Source organism: Cheilinus undulatus, linkage group 19 (assembly GCF_018320785.1).
Source record: "Cheilinus undulatus linkage group 19, ASM1832078v1, whole genome shotgun sequence".
Classification (NCBI taxonomy): Eukaryota; Metazoa; Chordata; class Actinopteri; order Labriformes; family Labridae; genus Cheilinus; species Cheilinus undulatus.
The window spans coordinates 19148049-19167263 of record NC_054883.1 but is presented as its reverse complement, the minus strand read 5'-3'; the positions used below and the strand labels follow the sequence as shown (position 1 = coordinate 19167263).

The 19215-nt window shown below is 42.1% G+C and overlaps 1 protein-coding gene across 10 annotated transcripts in view; it reads left to right on the top strand.

Annotated features, from left to right (window-relative positions):
• Positions 1–19215, top strand: part of svila (supervillin a) — a 113647-nt gene that overhangs the window by 38419 nt on the left and 56013 nt on the right. For 3 of the 10 annotated variants that reach the window (XM_041814686.1, XM_041814684.1, XM_041814682.1), the window contains exons 1-6: positions 77–818; positions 11169–11232; positions 13469–13560; positions 15114–15177; positions 15297–15439; positions 15524–16250. In XM_041814686.1, coding sequence (XP_041670620.1) covers positions 761–818; positions 11169–11232; positions 13469–13560; positions 15114–15177; positions 15297–15439; positions 15524–16250 — 1148 coding nt within the window. In that variant the 5' untranslated portion in view covers positions 77–760. Of the gene's footprint in view, positions 1–74; positions 819–11168; positions 11233–13468; positions 13561–15113; positions 15178–15296; positions 15440–15523; positions 16251–19215 lie in introns of those variants that run through there. The other 7 variants (XM_041814687.1, XM_041814688.1, XM_041814681.1 and 4 more) reach the window with 4 other exon arrangements.

Below are 19215 nucleotides of genomic sequence, written 5' to 3'. Positions count from 1 at the left end.
CCCTGCGTGCTGCTGCTTTTATTTTGTCCCCGCTGAGAGATGACTGGAATTTCTCATCTGGCTGAGAGGGTCATTTTAACTTTCTCCTCTTCCCCTGCTCACTTCTTCATTTCCACACCCTGCCTGTGTATCTCTCTCTCTTTCTCTCTCTCCCTTCCTTGTCTGACGCACTGGTTTCTTTGGCATGCCGCTCATGTGTGTGAGCCAAGGGAAGGCAGCACTCTCCTGGGACTCTCTTAACTATCTCTGTCTCTCTCACACACACATTTGCACTGTTTTTCTTCTTCATCCAGCCTGTGGGGCTCATTCTTAAACATGCAGGACACTTTGCTACAGTCAGTAGTAAGGATGGGGCCTAATTTACATGCCTCTGCTAATGAGCTTAGTGCATGCTGAGCAGCTTTCAGCCCTGCAGGTTGCTGTAGTGGGCATTGGTTAGCCTATAGCTGTTAGCGAGAGGAAGCAGACAGAGGAGAGGACATCAGTAGGGGCAGCTACAGAATCCCAGCTCCTCTCTCTGCCTACCAGGACCACTTCTGCTTGTACCGGCACTGCGGCTGGGACGTCTCTCTCTACTCTCACCCCTCCCTCTGCCTCTCTAATGCTACCTGACTCCCCTCCTCTCTCTGTCTCCGTCCCGGAGCACTGACAAATTGCTTTTTGTCGGCTGCATCCCCTCTTCGGCATCTGACCCTCTTTTTAAAACCCTTCTTTCCACCTCTTTCCTGTCTTATCTCGTCCTCCGACTTTTTTTGCCAAAATGTATCGGAACCCGTGGATCTCGAATTACCTGACTCATGTCAAGTTTTGCAGCCAAGGTAAGAGCAGCGACTCGAGGCAGAGCTGAGGTTTCTGTTAGCAGGCTGTGTTGATAGGTTTCTCTGGTTGTGGATTTGGGAATCTGAGCTCTTGGAAGTTGGCAGGACACTAACTGCAGACTCCCCTCCTCTCTGCTCACTGTCCTGCTTTGCAGCCAGCTGTCCTTGCGCTGCAGCTGTAACCTCCAAGGACACTACGCAGCAGAGATAAGGGACTCTAACAGCACAGGGAGCTGTGTTAGTGAGGCAGCTATTTCTAGGCTTTACAGCTACTTGGACTCAGATTTAGGAGGAGCAGTTGCACGTTTGGATACTTTTCAGGCTAAATAATTCACCGTACATTTACTTTCATTTCTTTTTGTTAAAACTTTATAGCTTAAAATGGTGTACAAGATTAACACCACATTAAATATAAGGTCTGGGAGGTCAAGGAAAAAGATATTAAGTTGTCAAACAACTGCAGCAAAATCCCTTAATTTCTATCAAGTTGGGGCAATCTTTGCATTTGCATCTGTAGTGCTGTTTTGCATGTTAGCCCTGTTGCCCTTGTGCTTTGGACAACCTCTGCCAACAGTAGTCAGAATTCTCCTTGAAAAAAGAGTTAATCTGACGCAGGTTGAGAGAGGAAATCATGGCATCGGTTTTCTAATTATCCCCTAAGATAGCCAGCCTCCAAGCTGAGCAGTCTAACCCACTCAGTAGCAAGAGGAAGTTGCATTATTGTGTTAGTTTGACCAAAATTTGACTTGTAAAATACATGTCAACAAGTACAAGACTTAAGGCATGATTGGGCAAAAAATTTTGGCTGATGTAAGGCATAGGTGTGGCACGTAAGCTGCCAGGGGGCACCACTGGGTGGGAATGAGGACTGACACAACCCCAGTCCTGCTCTGGATGTCCTTGTATATTACAAGAGGCATGTGAAAATAATCTGTTGAAATAAAAATAGTCAGCTCCTTTATGGTGAAATAAGGAGTAGATGTGGTGAGTAAGCATGACTGAATGGTTGTGTATTTTACTGTTCTTTAAGGCTGATATATGATTTATTTATCATGCACTCCTACTGATTGGGCCTTGAACTGGCAACACACCAGTTCCCAACCAAGTCCATCAGACTAATTTACTGCCGCCCCAACATAAATAACACAAAGAGGAGACATTATAAAAATATAACGTCATAGATCTGCGTGTTTTCAATCTGTTTTCAACCCTAACCCTGGTGTAACCCAGATTATGGTTACTTTAATGATACAGCAAAAGCTTGACATGCATTTCTAAAACTGCTTCAGCATGATCTGCATATAACAATGGTTAAATTTCATTGTCCTGCTGCAGGACCATGTCTGTATCTCAGAGTGCCTCTCATTCTCCCCCTCCTCTGTCATATCTCCTGACTGAGACCTGAGTGTTGAGATGCGGCTCATCTGTGCAAAACTGGCTGAGAATCCACAGCAGGTGGCTCCCAGTTTCAGGCTTTAACACCAGAAGTGAGACTGGTTCAGGGGAAAGGAGGGGAGGTTTGTTTTAGAGCTTAGAGTGTCTGTGTACTTGTCCTTTGCCCTCTGTTTACCTAGGACTGAATTGGAGACGGAGCTGATTCATGGTTAATAGTGTTAGAGGCTTAATTGGTTTATTGTCACAACCTTTTGTTAAGTCAACTGTTTGTGAATGTCTCTTCAAGTCATCTCTGATTCTCCATCTGTTTTTTAATGCTTTACCTCCTAAGCCTGTCTCAGTGAGGCTTTAGTCGAGTCAGAGGGAAGGAAGGGTAGGTGGGCAACTGTTGGGGGGGGGGGGGCTAACACATACACATCGAGTGTGATGTAATGCAGACGGTTAAAGAGTTGACACATTTCCTTTTGGGATCACTGTAATCCCAGGAATTGAAGCTAATCCTTTGTCTCAACTTGGACATATGCTCAGCCTCTGATGCCTCTTTGGTTACCACACTGGTTGTTTTTGTCTGTTAAGACATGGAGTAAGTATTTTAGTTTAATAGACAACCACTCCAGTCCCCTGGTAATGTGAGATAACCGAGCTCAGACAGGATCAATGTCAGATTAATCAGAGAAGAAAAATGATATTGGCCATCCTTCAGACAACTGAAAAAGAAATGCCATTGTTGCTGGCAACTCTTTAGTGTTGAAAATGTTTCTAGAGGACTCTCAGCAGTATCCTGTCATCTTAACTGTTTGATGTAAGGTAGTCATAAATTGCTTTCCAAGAAATCTCTTCCTTTCCTAAATCTTTGCTTCCACATTATGTAAAACGGACATAATATTATTTCCATGTGCAGTGAAGATAGGTCTCAATCAGGCTTGCACATCTGGACACTGCAAATTTACTCCATTCTTCTTTGCAAAACTGCTCAAGCTCCGTCAGGTTGTGCATAAATCAGGTACAAACATCCTTTTTTATGTCAAGCCACAAATTCTCTATTAGATTGAGGTACGGGCTTTGATTCAGTCTCTCCAGAACCGTCACTTTGTTGTCTTTAAACCACTTCTGTGTAGCCTTTGCTCTTCTCCCTAAGCCATAGTGCTCTTGCAGACTGAATAACGTTCCTACCCAAGAAATTCCCATATTTTGCCCCATTCATTTTACCCTCTGCCCTTACAAGCGTACCAGGGCTGGCTGCTGAGAAGCATCCCCACAGCATGATGCTACCACCACTGTGCTTCACAGTGGGTGTGGTTTGTTAGTGGTGATTTGCAGTGTTTGGTGTCTGCCAAACATAGCGTCTTGTCTGATGGCCAGAGCGCTTCATTTTGGCCTCATAAGACCAAAGAACTTCCTTCCACTTGACCATGGAGTCTCCCGTACACTTTTTGTCCAACTCAAGTTAAGATTTCTTGTTGAAACATTGCACACCACCACCAACACCATCCCCACTGTGAAGCACAGTGGTGGCAGCATCATGCTGTGGGAATGATTCTCAGCAGCTGGCCCTGGGAACTCCAGGGAAGGCCTGGATTGGGGTATAGATGCTGTTTGGTGGCAATGTGCATCTGCCTTTTTCTCCATTTAGACATATTTGTCATGTAAATGCATACACTGAACCATGATGTCTAGAAGGTGATGGTTCAGGATGACTAAATACTGTTACACCCTTGCTTACCAAGGTATTTCAGTTGCCCCAATAACAGAAGGTTGCCCCATCATCTGATACTTTCAGAAATGGCCACTAGATTCACGGATGAAAATAATGTCAACAGAAAGCTTGGTGAAATCTTGTAGGTAATTGCCTAATAATCAGCCCTTGCATTATTCTTTAGTCCCAAATGGGCCTTTGGATGTGTCAGACTTGAGTCTTTAAAAGTCTGTATTCAGTCTTTGTTTGTTGCAGTTTTACTTCAGACCTTTAATGCCATCATATAAAAAGCTCTTCTCACTTCACAGCCTGAGCGACACTTCACTGAATCATGAAATCATTTTATCCTCATGTTTTATCAGTGTCAAAACGCCCTTTTACAGTCTCATCAACACACACGGGGCACAGAGCTGAGGAATTCCTGACCCACTCCCTCCCGGCTATAGCAGCCATAGTGTTTCTGTAGATTACAGACCGCATCAAAGGCTCAGCCACATCTGTGATCATTGTGGAGGTTTTTATGTCCGTGTCTGGAATGACGAAGGCATTGAGGCACTGGCTTTCGGGGTGGGGTGGGGTGGGGGGGGTGGGGGGGCGGTTTGCTCTCGATGGCCCACATGCCGCTACACATCGACTGTATGAGGTGTAAAAGGAGAACAGGGCTGGGTTGTGATGAAATCTCAGTGTTAGTCCTGACAATAGTCTCAGACGGCTGCCCTGAGGGGTGCATACTTTAACTATTCTCAAACTGGCAGTTTATTAACTTTAACTGAGACATCTGGTTTTGTTTCACACTCTTACTGAAAGGGGAATTCTGGTATTTGTCAACCTGGGTGTTATTCTTAAAGTTTTAACCTTAAGGACTGTTGATGATAAGATTTTACCCCCCACCTGCACAGCGAGGAAGAAAGGGGCAGAAATCTTGAGTGTTTCCCAGCCATGAAGAGCTTCAGTAACACCATGTTGTTGTGTTGTTTCGGAATATAAACAGAAGTAAACATAAAAAATATCAATTCAGAATATCAGTTGTTAATTTCAATTGATTGTGTTCTTTTATCACATTTTAAAACCCCCCTCTTTTGCATTAAAAACTGCTTTTGATAGGTGGATTAAAGATTGTTAACATGAATTTAACCACAGAAAAAATAACTTGTTATGGATTAAAAATTGTGCAATCAAGTGGTCAGGCCGGGTAACTGCAATCACTAAAGGGCTGCAAATATTGTTGTTTTAAGTAATAATTGAAAGATTTACAAAATTGCCTGCAGAAAGGCCTTTTAAGTTTTCAAGAGTGCCATTAATGCACTTTGTAGAAGAAGCTTTATTTTCAAAAAAAGGGAAAACTTTTATTCTTTGGATTTTGAGAGCAGTGCTGTAAAAACTCCAGGTTTTATATGTATTTATGCTCCTTAACATTATTCTCTGCTTTTCCTTGATAACCAAGCCAGGTGAGTCATAATACCATTTATGGATTATATCATTTTCACATTTGCAAATTGCAATATCGGCCATTTTATTTGCAATCACTAATTATTGCTTAAACATACAGTACTACTCCGAGATGCTGCCGTTGGAGATCCATTTCCTCTTGCACGTATGAACTTCAGTAGATATGATGAGAAATTCTGTGCAAACTGTGCACAGTTTCTGTGCCTTGCTTTGACCTGGAAGTCCATGATGTCGCCATAAGCTGCGGACATGGCTTTCATTTTATTAATACCAAAAATAAATATATTTAATAAATTTAATGTGATGTAAAGTTCATCAGTGTTTTCATCATTTAGCTTTCATCCTGTTAGCATAATCAACAGGAAGAAGGTAAACTAACAAGTTGTTGAAACAGAACTCATCATACCGGAGTGGAAGTGGACCAGTTCAATCTGAACAAAAACAGACTTTAAGCATGAAGCTGCAGCAACTTTGCTTCACTTTGCTTTTCCTTGTAGTCTTTGTATGTCTGGTGAGAGTCAGAGTCAGGCTCAACACTTGCCAACACATGTGTGACGCTTGGCAGCCAAGGTTAAGCTCAACGGCATGTCTTTTGTCCTGGCCTTTTCAACTCTGGTAATACACCCAAAGACCACTGTTGGTTTCTGGGCCCTTGGGACATCCACAGCACGATCGAGGGCTCGTGGCAGCCCCAGTGCCTGCCCAGACGCAAGCGTACCTGCCACACCTGCTGCTTACTCTGCCCTAAAGGTGTGGACTCTATTTTTTCAAGAGATTATTTTCCCATGCCCTTGGTGATATGCAAAGACATCCAGAGCCGGTGTTGTGCCTGTCCTCCTTCTTGCCTGATGGTTGACCCCAGGTAGCTTGTTTGTTTTAGGCGAAGCATGCCTAAAACTTATGCACTGTACTGTACATGCAAGTCTACCAAAGACTGGCTTCACTAGAAACAGATAAACGTTTTGGACTGGCTCAGCTGGAGTCCAGACCTGAATCCTGCTGAATATCTGTGGGTTGGCCTGAAGAGGACTGTACACAGGAAATGTCCTTGAAATGTGACAGAAAAATGTTCCTTAATGAAGTATAAGTCTCTGTTAGTCTTGTTTTTGTTTCAATTGAAATGTCTGTTTTATAGGTTACATTGAAGGTGGAAAAAGTTCTGAATAGCTAGGCTCGTTTATTTTACTTTTATAGTTAAATGTCATCTTTAACTAATGAAGTAATGATAAAATTTATCCTAGAACATTTATAGTACTTAAGGCAAAACAGACAAAAATGAGATTACCTGGGAAGCCTAGCCGACATAAATGAAGGCAGTAAAACTGGGCAAAACAGGAGAGGTTCAAAAGGTTAGTGTGAATTTTCCATGGTAATCTATGTGCAAGGTTAATTCCATGACCCTGGGGGCACATGAGGCCCTCAAAACCTTGTCAAGCTTTCTCTATGTGCATATTTTTAGGTGCAAATGAGGAAAACTGTCTAGAAATCCAGCTGGATGTTATGATTTTTCTCCTGCTGTGACTACACGCAAACTTAATTGAGAGTGCTGTGTTATTGGTTCCTGTTAAAGGATGTCTGATTAAGGAATAATCCATTTATTGTTTGATTCTGTGTGATATCTGCTTGACTGGTTTCATGGTAATCTTTGGATCACTGTCAAAAGAAGACTCGATTAGCTTGGATAATTAGGATTATCATTTAAAGCTTGCAAAGACTGAGCCGTGTTTTTACCAGCCTCATTCCACCCAGCTGAAACAATACACAACTATCCCCAAACACATCCAGGCGCGCCGCCCTCTCCAAATAAGCCTCCTTTCTTCTCAAATGATGTTTTGCTTAAGTAGGAGGGATTTAAAGCATCAACCCAAACATCCTTAATAAGAACTAACAGAGCTGGAATGGCTCGTTGGGGTGGGCGGCCCCGGGGGAGAGGTTAGGGGTTTCGGGTGGGAGTCGGGTATGGGGTGTCACGCGGCCCTGAGGTGAACTCAGAGGATGGAAGTGGGACCACATGTTTGTCCTGAAATTGCACAGCTCAGGCCGCTCGGAGGTCCGAAGGCAGCCAAAACCACACGTTTGAGGTTTGGAGTCAGTGACTGAGGCAGAGGCACACATTCCTTAAAGGGATATTCCGCAGAACTTAAATTCCTCACAACACTGTTTATGATGCTCAATCCCGGTCCCTTTCTCCTCAGTAATGAGGCTGTATTTCTCTGCAGGCAGGTGTTCATGTCACGTGTTGCCCTCATTTACTGACCAGCCTTATTCCTAATGAACAACAGGCTTTATGGGGCTAGTTTGTTGATGCTGGCTTGTGTGACTAATTGCATTTACCAAATAGCTTCATGATAGTGTTTTTGGAGACTCCACCATACCGTAGTAGCTGATGTCACTCTTTAGGTGGGAATTTCAAATACTGTTTTGAAGGGATGCACGATATTATCTGCAGAATATTGGTATTGGTTGATGATAAAATTTACGCCAATCTGTACGGCCGATAATGTACATGCAATGACATGCGCCAACAACAAACTCAAAATGTCAGCTGTGTGGAAGAATTTTGAGGTGTGGGAACAAGGCAGCAAAGTAGCTGTTTGTATCGCTTGTAAAGTACATGTGATGCAAGGAGGAGCATGACAACACCAGTTGAATTTTGCATCCAAAAAAACGTCACCCTAATGACTACAAGGACTTTCTTAAGATAAAGAATGACAAAACTTCGTGCCAGAGAAAACTCTTCAACAGCCTCTACTTAAGTCATTTGACAAAGCCAAAAATACAGCAGCGACCACCCAAAGGTAAGGAGCTGAACAGGGAAATCACTGAATTTCTAGCTCTTGATAATCAGCCTTTCAGCATGGTAGAATGTGCAGGCTTCTACGGGCTAATGATGCATTTAAAGCCCCGCTATGTTATACCTAGCAGGCCCTTATGGCCTTACCAGAACTGCAAAACTTTATTTCCAGTTACGTAGAGAAGCTCCTCGTTAAAGCTAAACACATTAGCTTCACCACAGATAGATAGACATCAAGTGTTCGTCCTGTTAGTATGTTGAGCCTCACTGCCTCAGTGGATAGATAAGGATTTCACTCTTAAAAAGCCTGTCCTGCACTCACAGGAGTGCTCTCTCAGCAGCTGCAATTACAGCTGCTTTTGATAACATGTTCCGGAAAATAGAGATAAAGAACATGCATGTCGTGCTACGTGACAGTGCGCAAAACATGGCAAAAGCAATGACGGACTTCTCGGCTGTCCCAGGTCTCTCATACATGGCACAAACTCTGCAGGTGTTCTGTCTCCAGTAATGGAGATGTGGGTGTCACTGTGTTGTTGAAGAGCTGTTTACAGTGAAATGCCCCTTACATTGGTTGCTTAGTTGGTTTGTGCTGGTTAAAGCAGAATCAGGAGAACTACTTCAGTTGAAGTTTTATTTCTTTTGTTCATCTTGAGTCTCAAAAATTTGAAATCATATTTAATCCCTGAACTATAGCTAGATTTTTTGCATTTAAGGATCTGTTTTTGTTGTTGTTGTTGTTGTTGTTGTTGTTGTTGTTTAAAGCACTTTGTCAGGAGTATGTAAGGGAGACATTCTACAAACTGGCTGAGTGATAAGGAGAATCAATCTAAATTTATAAGCTTTTTTTTTTTTTTTTTTTTTTTTCCACCATGGAGCTCAGTGTCAGGAGGTTATTTTGCTGCTCTTTATTGCCCTCAAAGATGCAGATGACTTTGGCTTCACTTTTAAAAATACATGTAGCATGAAATGCACATGTAATCCAAAGACATTACTGAAAATTTTTCATAAGTGTATGGCTATATGGCTGTGAAAACAAAAATACATCCTTCATTTCTGATAAAAAAATCAAATGTTTTGTCTGTTTCTAAAAAAAAACAGAACAATATTAAAAAAAAAAAAATGTAGTACAGGATGGAATTGGTGTTTTACAGTGGAAAAAAATGTATTTAAATATCGGTATTGGCCAAAATGAGTTTTAAAATATCAGTATATCGGATTTCGACCAAATTCCAACATCGTGCATCCCTACTGTTTTGCTGTGTTCCAGGTTCTTGGTTTATAAAGTAGGACTATTTTATTAACCTTGCAAAGCAAATGGAAAGCAGCTTTCATACCGTAAAAACATTTCATACTGAGACCGATGCCATTAGGGCACAGTATAAGAATAATAAACAGTTTTGAGTTGTCAGAGCAAAGACTCCCCCACTATTCATCCGCGAGCGCTGCTTTTGGCACCACTCATGAAGTAAATAAGATAAAGATAGAAGCAAGCAGAGCAGAAATGTTACCCAGCAGCAAAATGAGTAAAAAGACATCCCTGCTCTGCTGAACTAAAACAAGTGTAGACCTATGTAAGCTACGTTGGGTCCAAGGCATTTTTGCCTTCATTTGGACTGGTGACTTGAAGTTGCGTGGCATCAAAATCTGTTTTTTTGTTTGTTTGTTTTTTTAATTCAGTTTGGTAGGCATCAGACGTGTTGGCACGGTGCCACATTGGGACCGGATTTTGGTACCACATAGTTGAAGAAAGGTGCTAGGAAAGGGGGTCACAAGAGCTTTGTAGTCCTGGACCTCCTGCAGTTTCTCCTCAGGTCTGGTCCTATAGGGGCTGAGATGTGCAGAATTTATTTTGACAGCTATTTTTAATGTTAATTTCAGTCTTAGTCTTTAGATGGAATGTCTTTTAGTTTTAGTCACATTTTAGTAATTTCTACCCTTATGCCTACCCTTTATAGTTTTAGTCTAGTTTTAGTCAAAGAAAACTCAAGAACATTTTAGTCTACTTTTAGTCCATAAAAGTCTTTACATTTTAGCCTTTACTTTAAGTTCAAACACTGACTCTGTTGCCTACATCTGGTACCAAGTCATTGTAGTGTGTTCTACCATTTGTTCTACCAAACCTGGGGTCCCTGCTTTCTACAGCTGCGAGGCAGAAGAGATACAAATGCATTGTATCCTGACAGGTTTACCCACACTGGGGAAAAATCATGGATTTTGAACATCCAACAAAAACTAAATTACATTTTAGCCTAGTTTTAGTCATTTTGACAAAAACTAAGTTACTTTTAGTCAGTTTTAGTCATCAAAGTCTCGCCACTGCCCCCGTGCACACCACTGCAAGGAATGTATTGGGATGGAGCTGTAGAGTTATCAGAATCATAATTAAATGTTAACAGTTACAGCATCCGAGCCTCCTCTGTGTGTTTAGGAGGATAATGGTTGCGGTGTGAGTAAGGATTTCTGATTATGCTTTGTCTGTTGCTCCATCTGTATTCATGGTGAGTATCAAAGTGACTCTCCTGGCATCCTCCCAGCTGCACTGCAACCTTGATGTTTGATCAGACTTTACAGCGCCCATCTCGGTGACACACAATCACTCATCTATCTAGCCCTTTAAATTATGACCTCATGCATGGCATACAGGCTGATACTTACGACGGAGACAGTCCCTGTCTCAGGATGGAAGTCGAGTGATGTGCTGCATTTTTGTGGGGGCGTGCAGGGGTGGGAATTGGAGAGGAGCCAGCTTTTTAACTACAGGGGTCTCTTATTATTTGATGTGATTCAGTCTGGCAGGCAGATTATTGTTTTCCACATCATTTGTTTTCTCAGTGGAAGTCCACTTAATGAAGTGGTTCTGTGCCAGGGACCTGCACACAGACTGACTGGTTAACCTCAAGGTGTTTGGCTGCAGACTGTGTCTGTTCCTTCAAATGTAGAGGTCTTGTGCTTAAATTTAAAGGAGTTAATTTGTGTTGTGAAAGTGCTTAATGTTCTCTCTTTTTCTTCACAGGTCTTGGGAGTGAGACGCCCATTAAACTAAGCAATCCCAGATTGCTGAAGAAGAGAGCTTTGAGGTAAGATGTGCTAAAAGACTCCTTAGTGTTGGATCACTTTATTTAAGACCTAAGAAATAGCATCCCACTCTGGTAACCAAAGCTCTTAATGTTTAAAGGAAAATTGAAGACTATTCCTTAAATATTGATCAATATATACACATTTAAGCAGAAATTGCTTGAAAATTTTCTTCTCCAAAATACACACAAATTCCCCAAAATGTCAAAGAAGTTTCCAAACATTTCTGCGAAAATTCCTATACATATTTTTAAACAGTCCCATAAAAGGTCCTCCAAAATTTCTCTTCATGGCCCCCAAATCTTTTATAGAAACTATCAACCCTAAACATTCCAATGAAAGTTTCTCCTAAAAGTTCCATGGAATATCCTAAAAATTTTCATTAAAATTCCCAAATTTCGAAATCAAATTCCTCCTAAAATGTACAAGCGAATTCCCCAAAACATACAATTCCATTCCCCAAAATTGCATGGAAAAGAAACATAAAAAAAATCCCAATGAAATAAACTAAAACCCCCCAAAACAAATTCATTCCCCACATCTCCTTAAAAATGCCTGAACGTTTCCTAATAAATTCTCCAGAACATCCAGTCAGATAACCAAAATTCCCATGAAAATGACCAAAAGAAAATTCAAAGCAAATTATCTTGAAATTTTGATGAAACTCACCAAAATATACAAACATATGCACTCAGTTTCCAAGAATATACTTAAACATTTCCAAGAAACCTCCCCAAAATTTCCAAATAGGAAGTTCTCCCAACATATGAAGCAAATGGCTTCACCTCAATTTACATTCCAGTTAGCTTAAAAATTATAATAGCAGAAATGTTTCCATAAATTCTGCTCTCTACCAGAAAATCCTGAAGGAGAATGTCTGGCCATCACTTTGTGATCTCAAGCGTAAGAGCAGTTTGGTTATGCAGTAAGAATGGCCTAGTCAAAGTTTGGATCTGATTGAGATGCTGTGGCGTGATCTCAAACAGACCTTTCCTGCTCTAAAACTCTCCAATGGGGCTGAATTAAAACAATCCTGCAAAGAAGAATGGGCCAAAATTCTTCCACAGCGAGATGAACTTTGCAAATATTTGCTTGCAGTAGTTGCTGCCAAGGGTGAAAGAACCAGTTATCAGGGGGGCAGTTACTTTTTCACACAGGAAAAGGTGGGTTTGGGTGTTTTTTTTACCCTTAATGATTGAAATCTTTATTTTAAAAAACTGCATTAATTTTTCTTGATCATCAATTTGTTTGATGATCTGAAACATTAAAGTGTGACATATATGCAAACAGTAAGGTTTATGGGTCAGTTAAGACCCCAGAAAATGATTTGCAGAAATTACCTTTAAGGCTGGTGAGGTTCCCAGTGCATACGCACACTGATATTTTGGTATAAGATAAAACCTGAGTGCCTCTGACAGGGCCAGTGTCCAGTCTCAGTGAGAAAGCAAGGGATAAGCACACTTTGCTGCTTGGCAATAAAAACTCCCCTGCTGCGGCATTAGTAGGATTGCTCAGCGTTGTCCTGTTGGCTGTGAATCAGATCCATCACCAGGTCTCCTCGTTAGCCTCCATTTAGAGAGGTTACTTTATGACAGCCAGGAGGATGGTCGCTGTGAGTCTTTGAATTAAAACTTTGTGTATTTTGGAACTAAATTTTTAAGGATTTCAGTCATGATGATGTGATGATGGATAAGGGTGTACGATGTATATGACTGTGGTCATAATTTTAGTTTCTGGAATGAACAAAACCACAAAGTCATGTTTTCCCAATTCCCAACATCAGTATTCTGCTGCCAGCTCTCTTCAAGTATCGTCTCGTTACTGCGGTTTTTGAACCAAATCCAGAAATTACTCCACTAAGCTCCTTAGAGACACATTTGCTGTGAATCTGTGTGAGGCAGAGGGTGAGGCTGGGTGAAACCTTCTCATAATTTCTAGATAAATATTTACGAATTCAGGATTTACAGGTTAAAATCTAAATGTTTTGTTCATATAAATAATTAAAGCTTGTTTTCCCTAGCTTTATCAATAATCCATTTACTGGTTGACCAGATTCTTGAACATCATTCAAAGCAAATTTGCCTTCCAGCAACATTTTTGTAATGATTTGGATGGTTGTTTGATCAGATTCAGATTCATTCAGTACAGCTGCTTATATTATAGGTGTATAAACAAATCCGTGTTCCCACAGCTCAGCCCTGCTTTAATAACAGTTGGTATTTTTCCTGCACCCCTCAGCTTCCAGAAAGAATTCTCCTTTGACGAAAAAGACGACCCAGCCAAAACTACTAAGGATATAGATGTTAGTCTCCTGGCCAATCTCCCTAAAGGTGAGTAAGGGTTTTTTCACTCTGCCTGCTTGCAAATGGCCCCAAACAATGTCAACTTTCCCAGAGTTTTTGAAAGTCACGGTTGTGCAATAGCAGCCTCTTTGCCAGGTGGATCAAAGTCAAGATTTCAAACCTGTTTTTCTACAAGCTCACTCCTCATATATTTTATGATTGGAACAGCTGCTCGGTATTTCCCTTAAAGGCTCCATCTGCTGCAAAATGTAGATCAAATAAAGAGATAAGGTCATGTGGAGGTTTGTGGGTCTCTAAAGTCCTACTAAAGGCTGAATTTAAGAGTTTGATAAGTCATGAGGGAGGTTCTAGATTTGATTTTTACAGTTTGCAATTTGGGTGGAGAAGAATCTGTGAATGTGGAACCAAAGCCAAATTCAGGCAAAAGATCCACACTGGGAGTTGAAACCTCCAACTGCTTGTGATGGGCTGCTGTGTGACATTCTGAATGCCTCAGATGATGATGCATTGCTTTCATAACAGTGACTCTCACTTTATACCTCAGAAGTCTACAGTAGCACCTGGAACTTCAGGTCCTCACTGAGCACCATCAGGAAGCTCTGTTTGGGCACCCAGCTGTCCTATCTTCTAGTCCTGTGCCATGGCTCCACCTCTGACATCTTCCCAGTTGATTCTGGGGTGAGGCAGGGGTGCGTTTTAGCTCTTACGCTCTTCAGTACCTGTATGGACTGGCTGAAGGGGGGGGTAACAGTGGCAGTGAACTGTAGAGTGTCGTTTGGCGATGCCCAGTTTACTGCTCTGGACTTTGCTGATGATGCTGTGATCCTTGCAGAGACTGTGCAGATGTCCTTGTTGAGTGAGGAGGCTGAAGCATTGGGAATGTCTGAAAGATCGAGACATTAGGGGATGCCTTGGATGCTCAGCAAACCGTTCAAAGAAAACTCCCACACACTGTTCAACTAGCAAAAAAGAGGGTATATATTTGCAAAATTCGGTACTAGACCTTCATCAGGCAAACAGTGTCTTGTCTTTTTGCCTGATGAAGGTCTAGTACCGAAACAATGCAAATAAATACTAGCTGTTTTTGCGAGTTGGACAGTGTGCAGGGGTTTTTCTTTGAGCTGTATGCTGCTGGTGCACATGTCCTAAGGAATATGATGTGATCAGATATTTCGCCATAATAAAGCAACTCTAATGCAAGCCAGTAAACAAGGGTGACCAATTTAGCATTTAGCTCAAATGTAGCAATAGCGGCAGTTTTATCAGAACTGTACAACAACAACAAAAAAAAAACACAACAAAAGCTTTTCGCAGTGCAAAAGAACTTTTTGCTATTCTACCATGGGCTTGTTTTGCCTACTGGCTCCACTTATAGTTGTCAGCAACAGCAGCTACTGTGTCAGGTTCACTCTTTGGAGCTGTGCATGCCCTCTACATCATATGTCTTGTTGGTCTTATTGGTCAGTAATGAATGACTAAGAAAAAACACTAATTTTTGCACAAAACATGGAATTGCTAACCTTATCCTTATCTCTTATAAAACCCATTGTTTCTAATGTGACATTTACCTCTTTTTTTAGTCTCAGAATTGAGGAAAAGATTTGAAGGAATTACCACAAGCTCAAGTGACTGGGAAATGAACAGGTGAGGAGGGGATGTTATAAGTACAAAAACACTGTAAGCATTATTAATGATGATAATGTTGAGGTTGATAGTACCGTGTCTGAAGTTGAGTTCTTCCTTCATTCTGCTTGTGCATGTAGAAAGGAACGTATCGCTCGAAGGCTGGAGGGCATAGAAGGTGAGGTGCATCCATCTCTGCTGCCTAGCTTGGTGGCTAACCGACTTCTGGAGGAGGACACACCACGATACACCCGGGCCTCTGACCCTTTCGAGCCCTGTGGTGGTGAGGCGGCTACGGTTCAATGTTTTTAGTCTTTGTTGTGCTTCTCATGAAGCACTGACTTAGTGTTCTCTTTTTTTCCTCTAGTTACAGTACAGCGGTATGGCATGGAGGGATTTGAAACCCAAGACATGCAGCTGACAGCTCCAGAGCGGCAGTCCAGAGCCCGAGGCAGACCTGACCCTCAGTCCCCCATCCTCACAGAACCCATCTACACTTCAGGATCAACTACTAGCCCCCCAGAGCTGGAATCCAAGGCTGAACGCATCGCCCGCTACAAGGCAGAGCGGCGCCGGCAACTTGCGGAGCGCTATGGCATCTCTTTGGATCAGGAGCCAGACGTGGACAGTCCCACTCGCTACACTCGCACTCGCAAGGATTCAGAAGAATCAGAGAGGCGGATCAGAGGGGGGTCGCTGGGGGAGGAAGGAAGGGATGTTACCCTGAGTGCTTACACCAGTACCTCCGCCTCCAGTCCAAGGGCTGGACGCACAACGCCGCAGCACATCCACCCTGACCAGGGTTACGAGATGGGTCGGACCAGGGTGGACTCGTTCTCAGAGAGGGAGAGACTGATGAACCTAGAGAATCAACGCCGAGCTGCTCCTGAGCCACCATCCTCTTCTTCATACATGGATGTCACATCAATGTCATCGACTACCAGGGTCCCCACCAAGGACTATCCCGTCACAGGGATGCCGCCCAGTTCTCCCAAGCTGAGCAGGCACCCTTCCCTCTCCTCACCTAAACACGGTGCGTCTCCTGGAGATCTCTTCATAGAGCAGCAGGCTCACAACATCCTCAGCAGACAGGGGTGAGTTGTTTGGATTCTTCTTGTTCTATCTCTAGAGATTTCCAAGGTATTGTCCCTCACTTGTCATAGAATTTCAGAAACAGACTATATATGTAGAAGCCATTCAGTCTCAAGGGTCCAGACCACCTCATATCCATTCACCTAGGGTTCAAGCAAGGTTTCCATGCAGCAAGACTGCTGTCCTTCTCTTGAACAGACCGACTTGCTGTGATATCGTCATCCATCTCACTCTCTCTGCCTCCCTCCAGCTCTGTCTTTCTAGTCCACTCATGTCCAAGGTCATCCAGCTGGCAGGAGTGGGGTATCATACCAGGACAGGCAACCCGCTCTTGTTCTGGAACAATCTCTAAGCGCAGACCTACTCCCACTGAGAACTACTTGCAAAATACAAGAGCAGATTGATACAAAATGTGTTAGTGGTGTTTATATTCCAGAGAATTCAGGTGCATCTGTCGAGAATAGCAAATTGCTGTACTTTCTAAATTCCCAGAGGAAGTCTTATTGGCCAGGCTGTTGTTTTTCTGTTAGGAGGAGCTCTTTATGGGGCTGTTTGGATGAAGAAAACCATTGGCTCTGTGGTGGATCCCACATTCTTAGAGAGATTTTTTCCTCTTTGAGAATTTTATAAATGCTGATCTGAAAGGCAAATGGTCCCTGAAAGGAAATTCTTAGTTCCGATAACAAATTTGGTTTTATTTTGTTAGTGTTGATTCTGGTTCCTATGGTTATTGATAATATCAAGCCTACTTGCTCATTTTTTTAGGTCAACATGGTTGCCACAATACAACCAAGGCCTCAAGCATTATTTCGTACACCGATGAAAGTGAATCAAGAGGATAAGCCTGTGGATCTGTCACTCCTAAAGAAATAATGGCTAACCATTGTTTCAGTGTCCGTGTGCAAACATGATAAGCACAACATGAGGTTGAGACCCTTTTTAAAATGAAAAAAATTTGGGCAATATAAACAGATTGGTGTGCAAAGGCTGTAACAGTTTAAAGTTTGACATTCCAATATACAGCAAAACAAGGAGCTAAAAGCTACGTAGGTATGAAGGCTTTTGTATTCTTTGAGATCACTTTGTATGGAGAAATACCCCTTTCACTTTGGTCAGCCCATGTTTCTGAGTTCGAGAGCAAACAAGGTTAAGATCACTGACTTAAACTTATTCTATTATGTTGCTTTCTGATACTTTTATGACTCCCAAAGACACCCAGACTGATATTATCTACTAAAATGCATTGCATTTTAACTCAAAGTCAACACTTCTGCACTGCACTGCAGTAAGTGACGTCAGTGGTAGTCACCTGTTTGCAAAAGGTCAGTACACTGCTGATGATGCAGCAAAGATTTTGCTCCATAATCTGTACGCTTGGATGCTTCATTCAGACAAACATGGAAGAACTGGTCTACTTGAACCCCGGTGTAATCCATTGTTAGGTCTTTCCTGCTGTCTTTTCTGCCATCCATCAATTTCCTAAAGAGTTAGTGTCTTATATCCAGAACACTTTTAAAGGTTTTTGTACTTAAGTCATATCTGAAATGATGGACAACACTACACAAACGAGGCCTAAATTGATACATAAACTGTAAAGTCCCAAAGTTCACCTCACTCTGATAAGCAGTCAGTACACTTTAAACCTGCAGCAGAGGTTAAGAATTTCTTTGGCTTCATTGCTGATTTTACAGATCATATCAGCTCTTGCACCACTATATATCTTTTGTCCTACTTTGGGATGTTACAGCTAATTGGACCAGCCCAAGTCTTGACCAAGCTTTTGCCCTGGAGCTGTTGTTGCTTAGCAAACAAATGAAGACGAGTCCCTGCAAACTACACTGTCCCTGACTTTCCCATGATCCTCTTTGCATCATTCTTTCTCTCTGTTCCTCCTCTTAGATTACAAAACTTGGCTGTATTTTTTGTGTCTCTGGGTCAAGGAGGTTGTTTTTGTTACTGGGCGGCTTAATGTGACTCTGCGATTAGACCCCTGACCACAGCTGGGCTTATTTAGGATCAGCAAGGCCTGATGGGAATGAAGCAATTAGGAAATGGTGTTCTTCTCAGAGACTGATTGTCTTATTGTAGGTCTGACGAATACTCTGTTACTGAATGTACTTGAGTTGTTGGACAGCAATCTATTTGAAAATCTGATGTATTGCCTTAATTAACTTGATATTTTTGACTACAATGTAACACAATGTCCCATCCGTTAGATGAACTAAACCTGCATAGACCAATTTAGAAAGAACTTTTCTGAATAACCTAGAGAATAAATGGATGTGACACAAATGCATTTGGCCTAAATTTATCTTGATAGAGGAAACAGAGCCGTTTCAAGTAGCTGATTATTTAAAGTCTACCACAGAGCCATGGTTAAAAGAAAGAAACATCACTTTCCTGCTTTTTTGCAGCCATTCCTTTCACAAAGCAAACATTTAGAAAAGAAGCATTTGAAGTTTATTTGATTGTTTTTGATGCCTATCCTGAAATAACTGAAAACCTTCTCAAAGGGGAGAAAATATGTGATATTAGCAGGATCCTGCTGATGTTAGAGCCTGTTTTTATTCTGCTTAATGTGAAGTTAATGTTGTGCATAATGTAGTGGTGTAGGTCGGAATGAAACAGAATTTTACCCAACCTTCCACTCAATTACCTCCCACGGGTTTCCATTGGTGCAGTGCGAGGAGGAAATTGTGCAATGATTGGTTCCTCCAGCCTGATGCTGAGGGCGACACCCAGTCACCCATCAACTGGCCCTCGAGGTACACCCAGGCTGGTTGTGTCTCATCACCCAACATCCCCCGCCATGTTTCCATAAAGCTAGACTGACCAAAACCCATCAACCCTGACAAGCAGTGCTTCTTAAACTGAGAGCTGGAACATCATTCATTTTAGTTCCTCTCAAGAAACTGACGTTTAAGAAGCTCTGCTTTGAGCTTGAGAGCCAGCTGACATCACGTAATC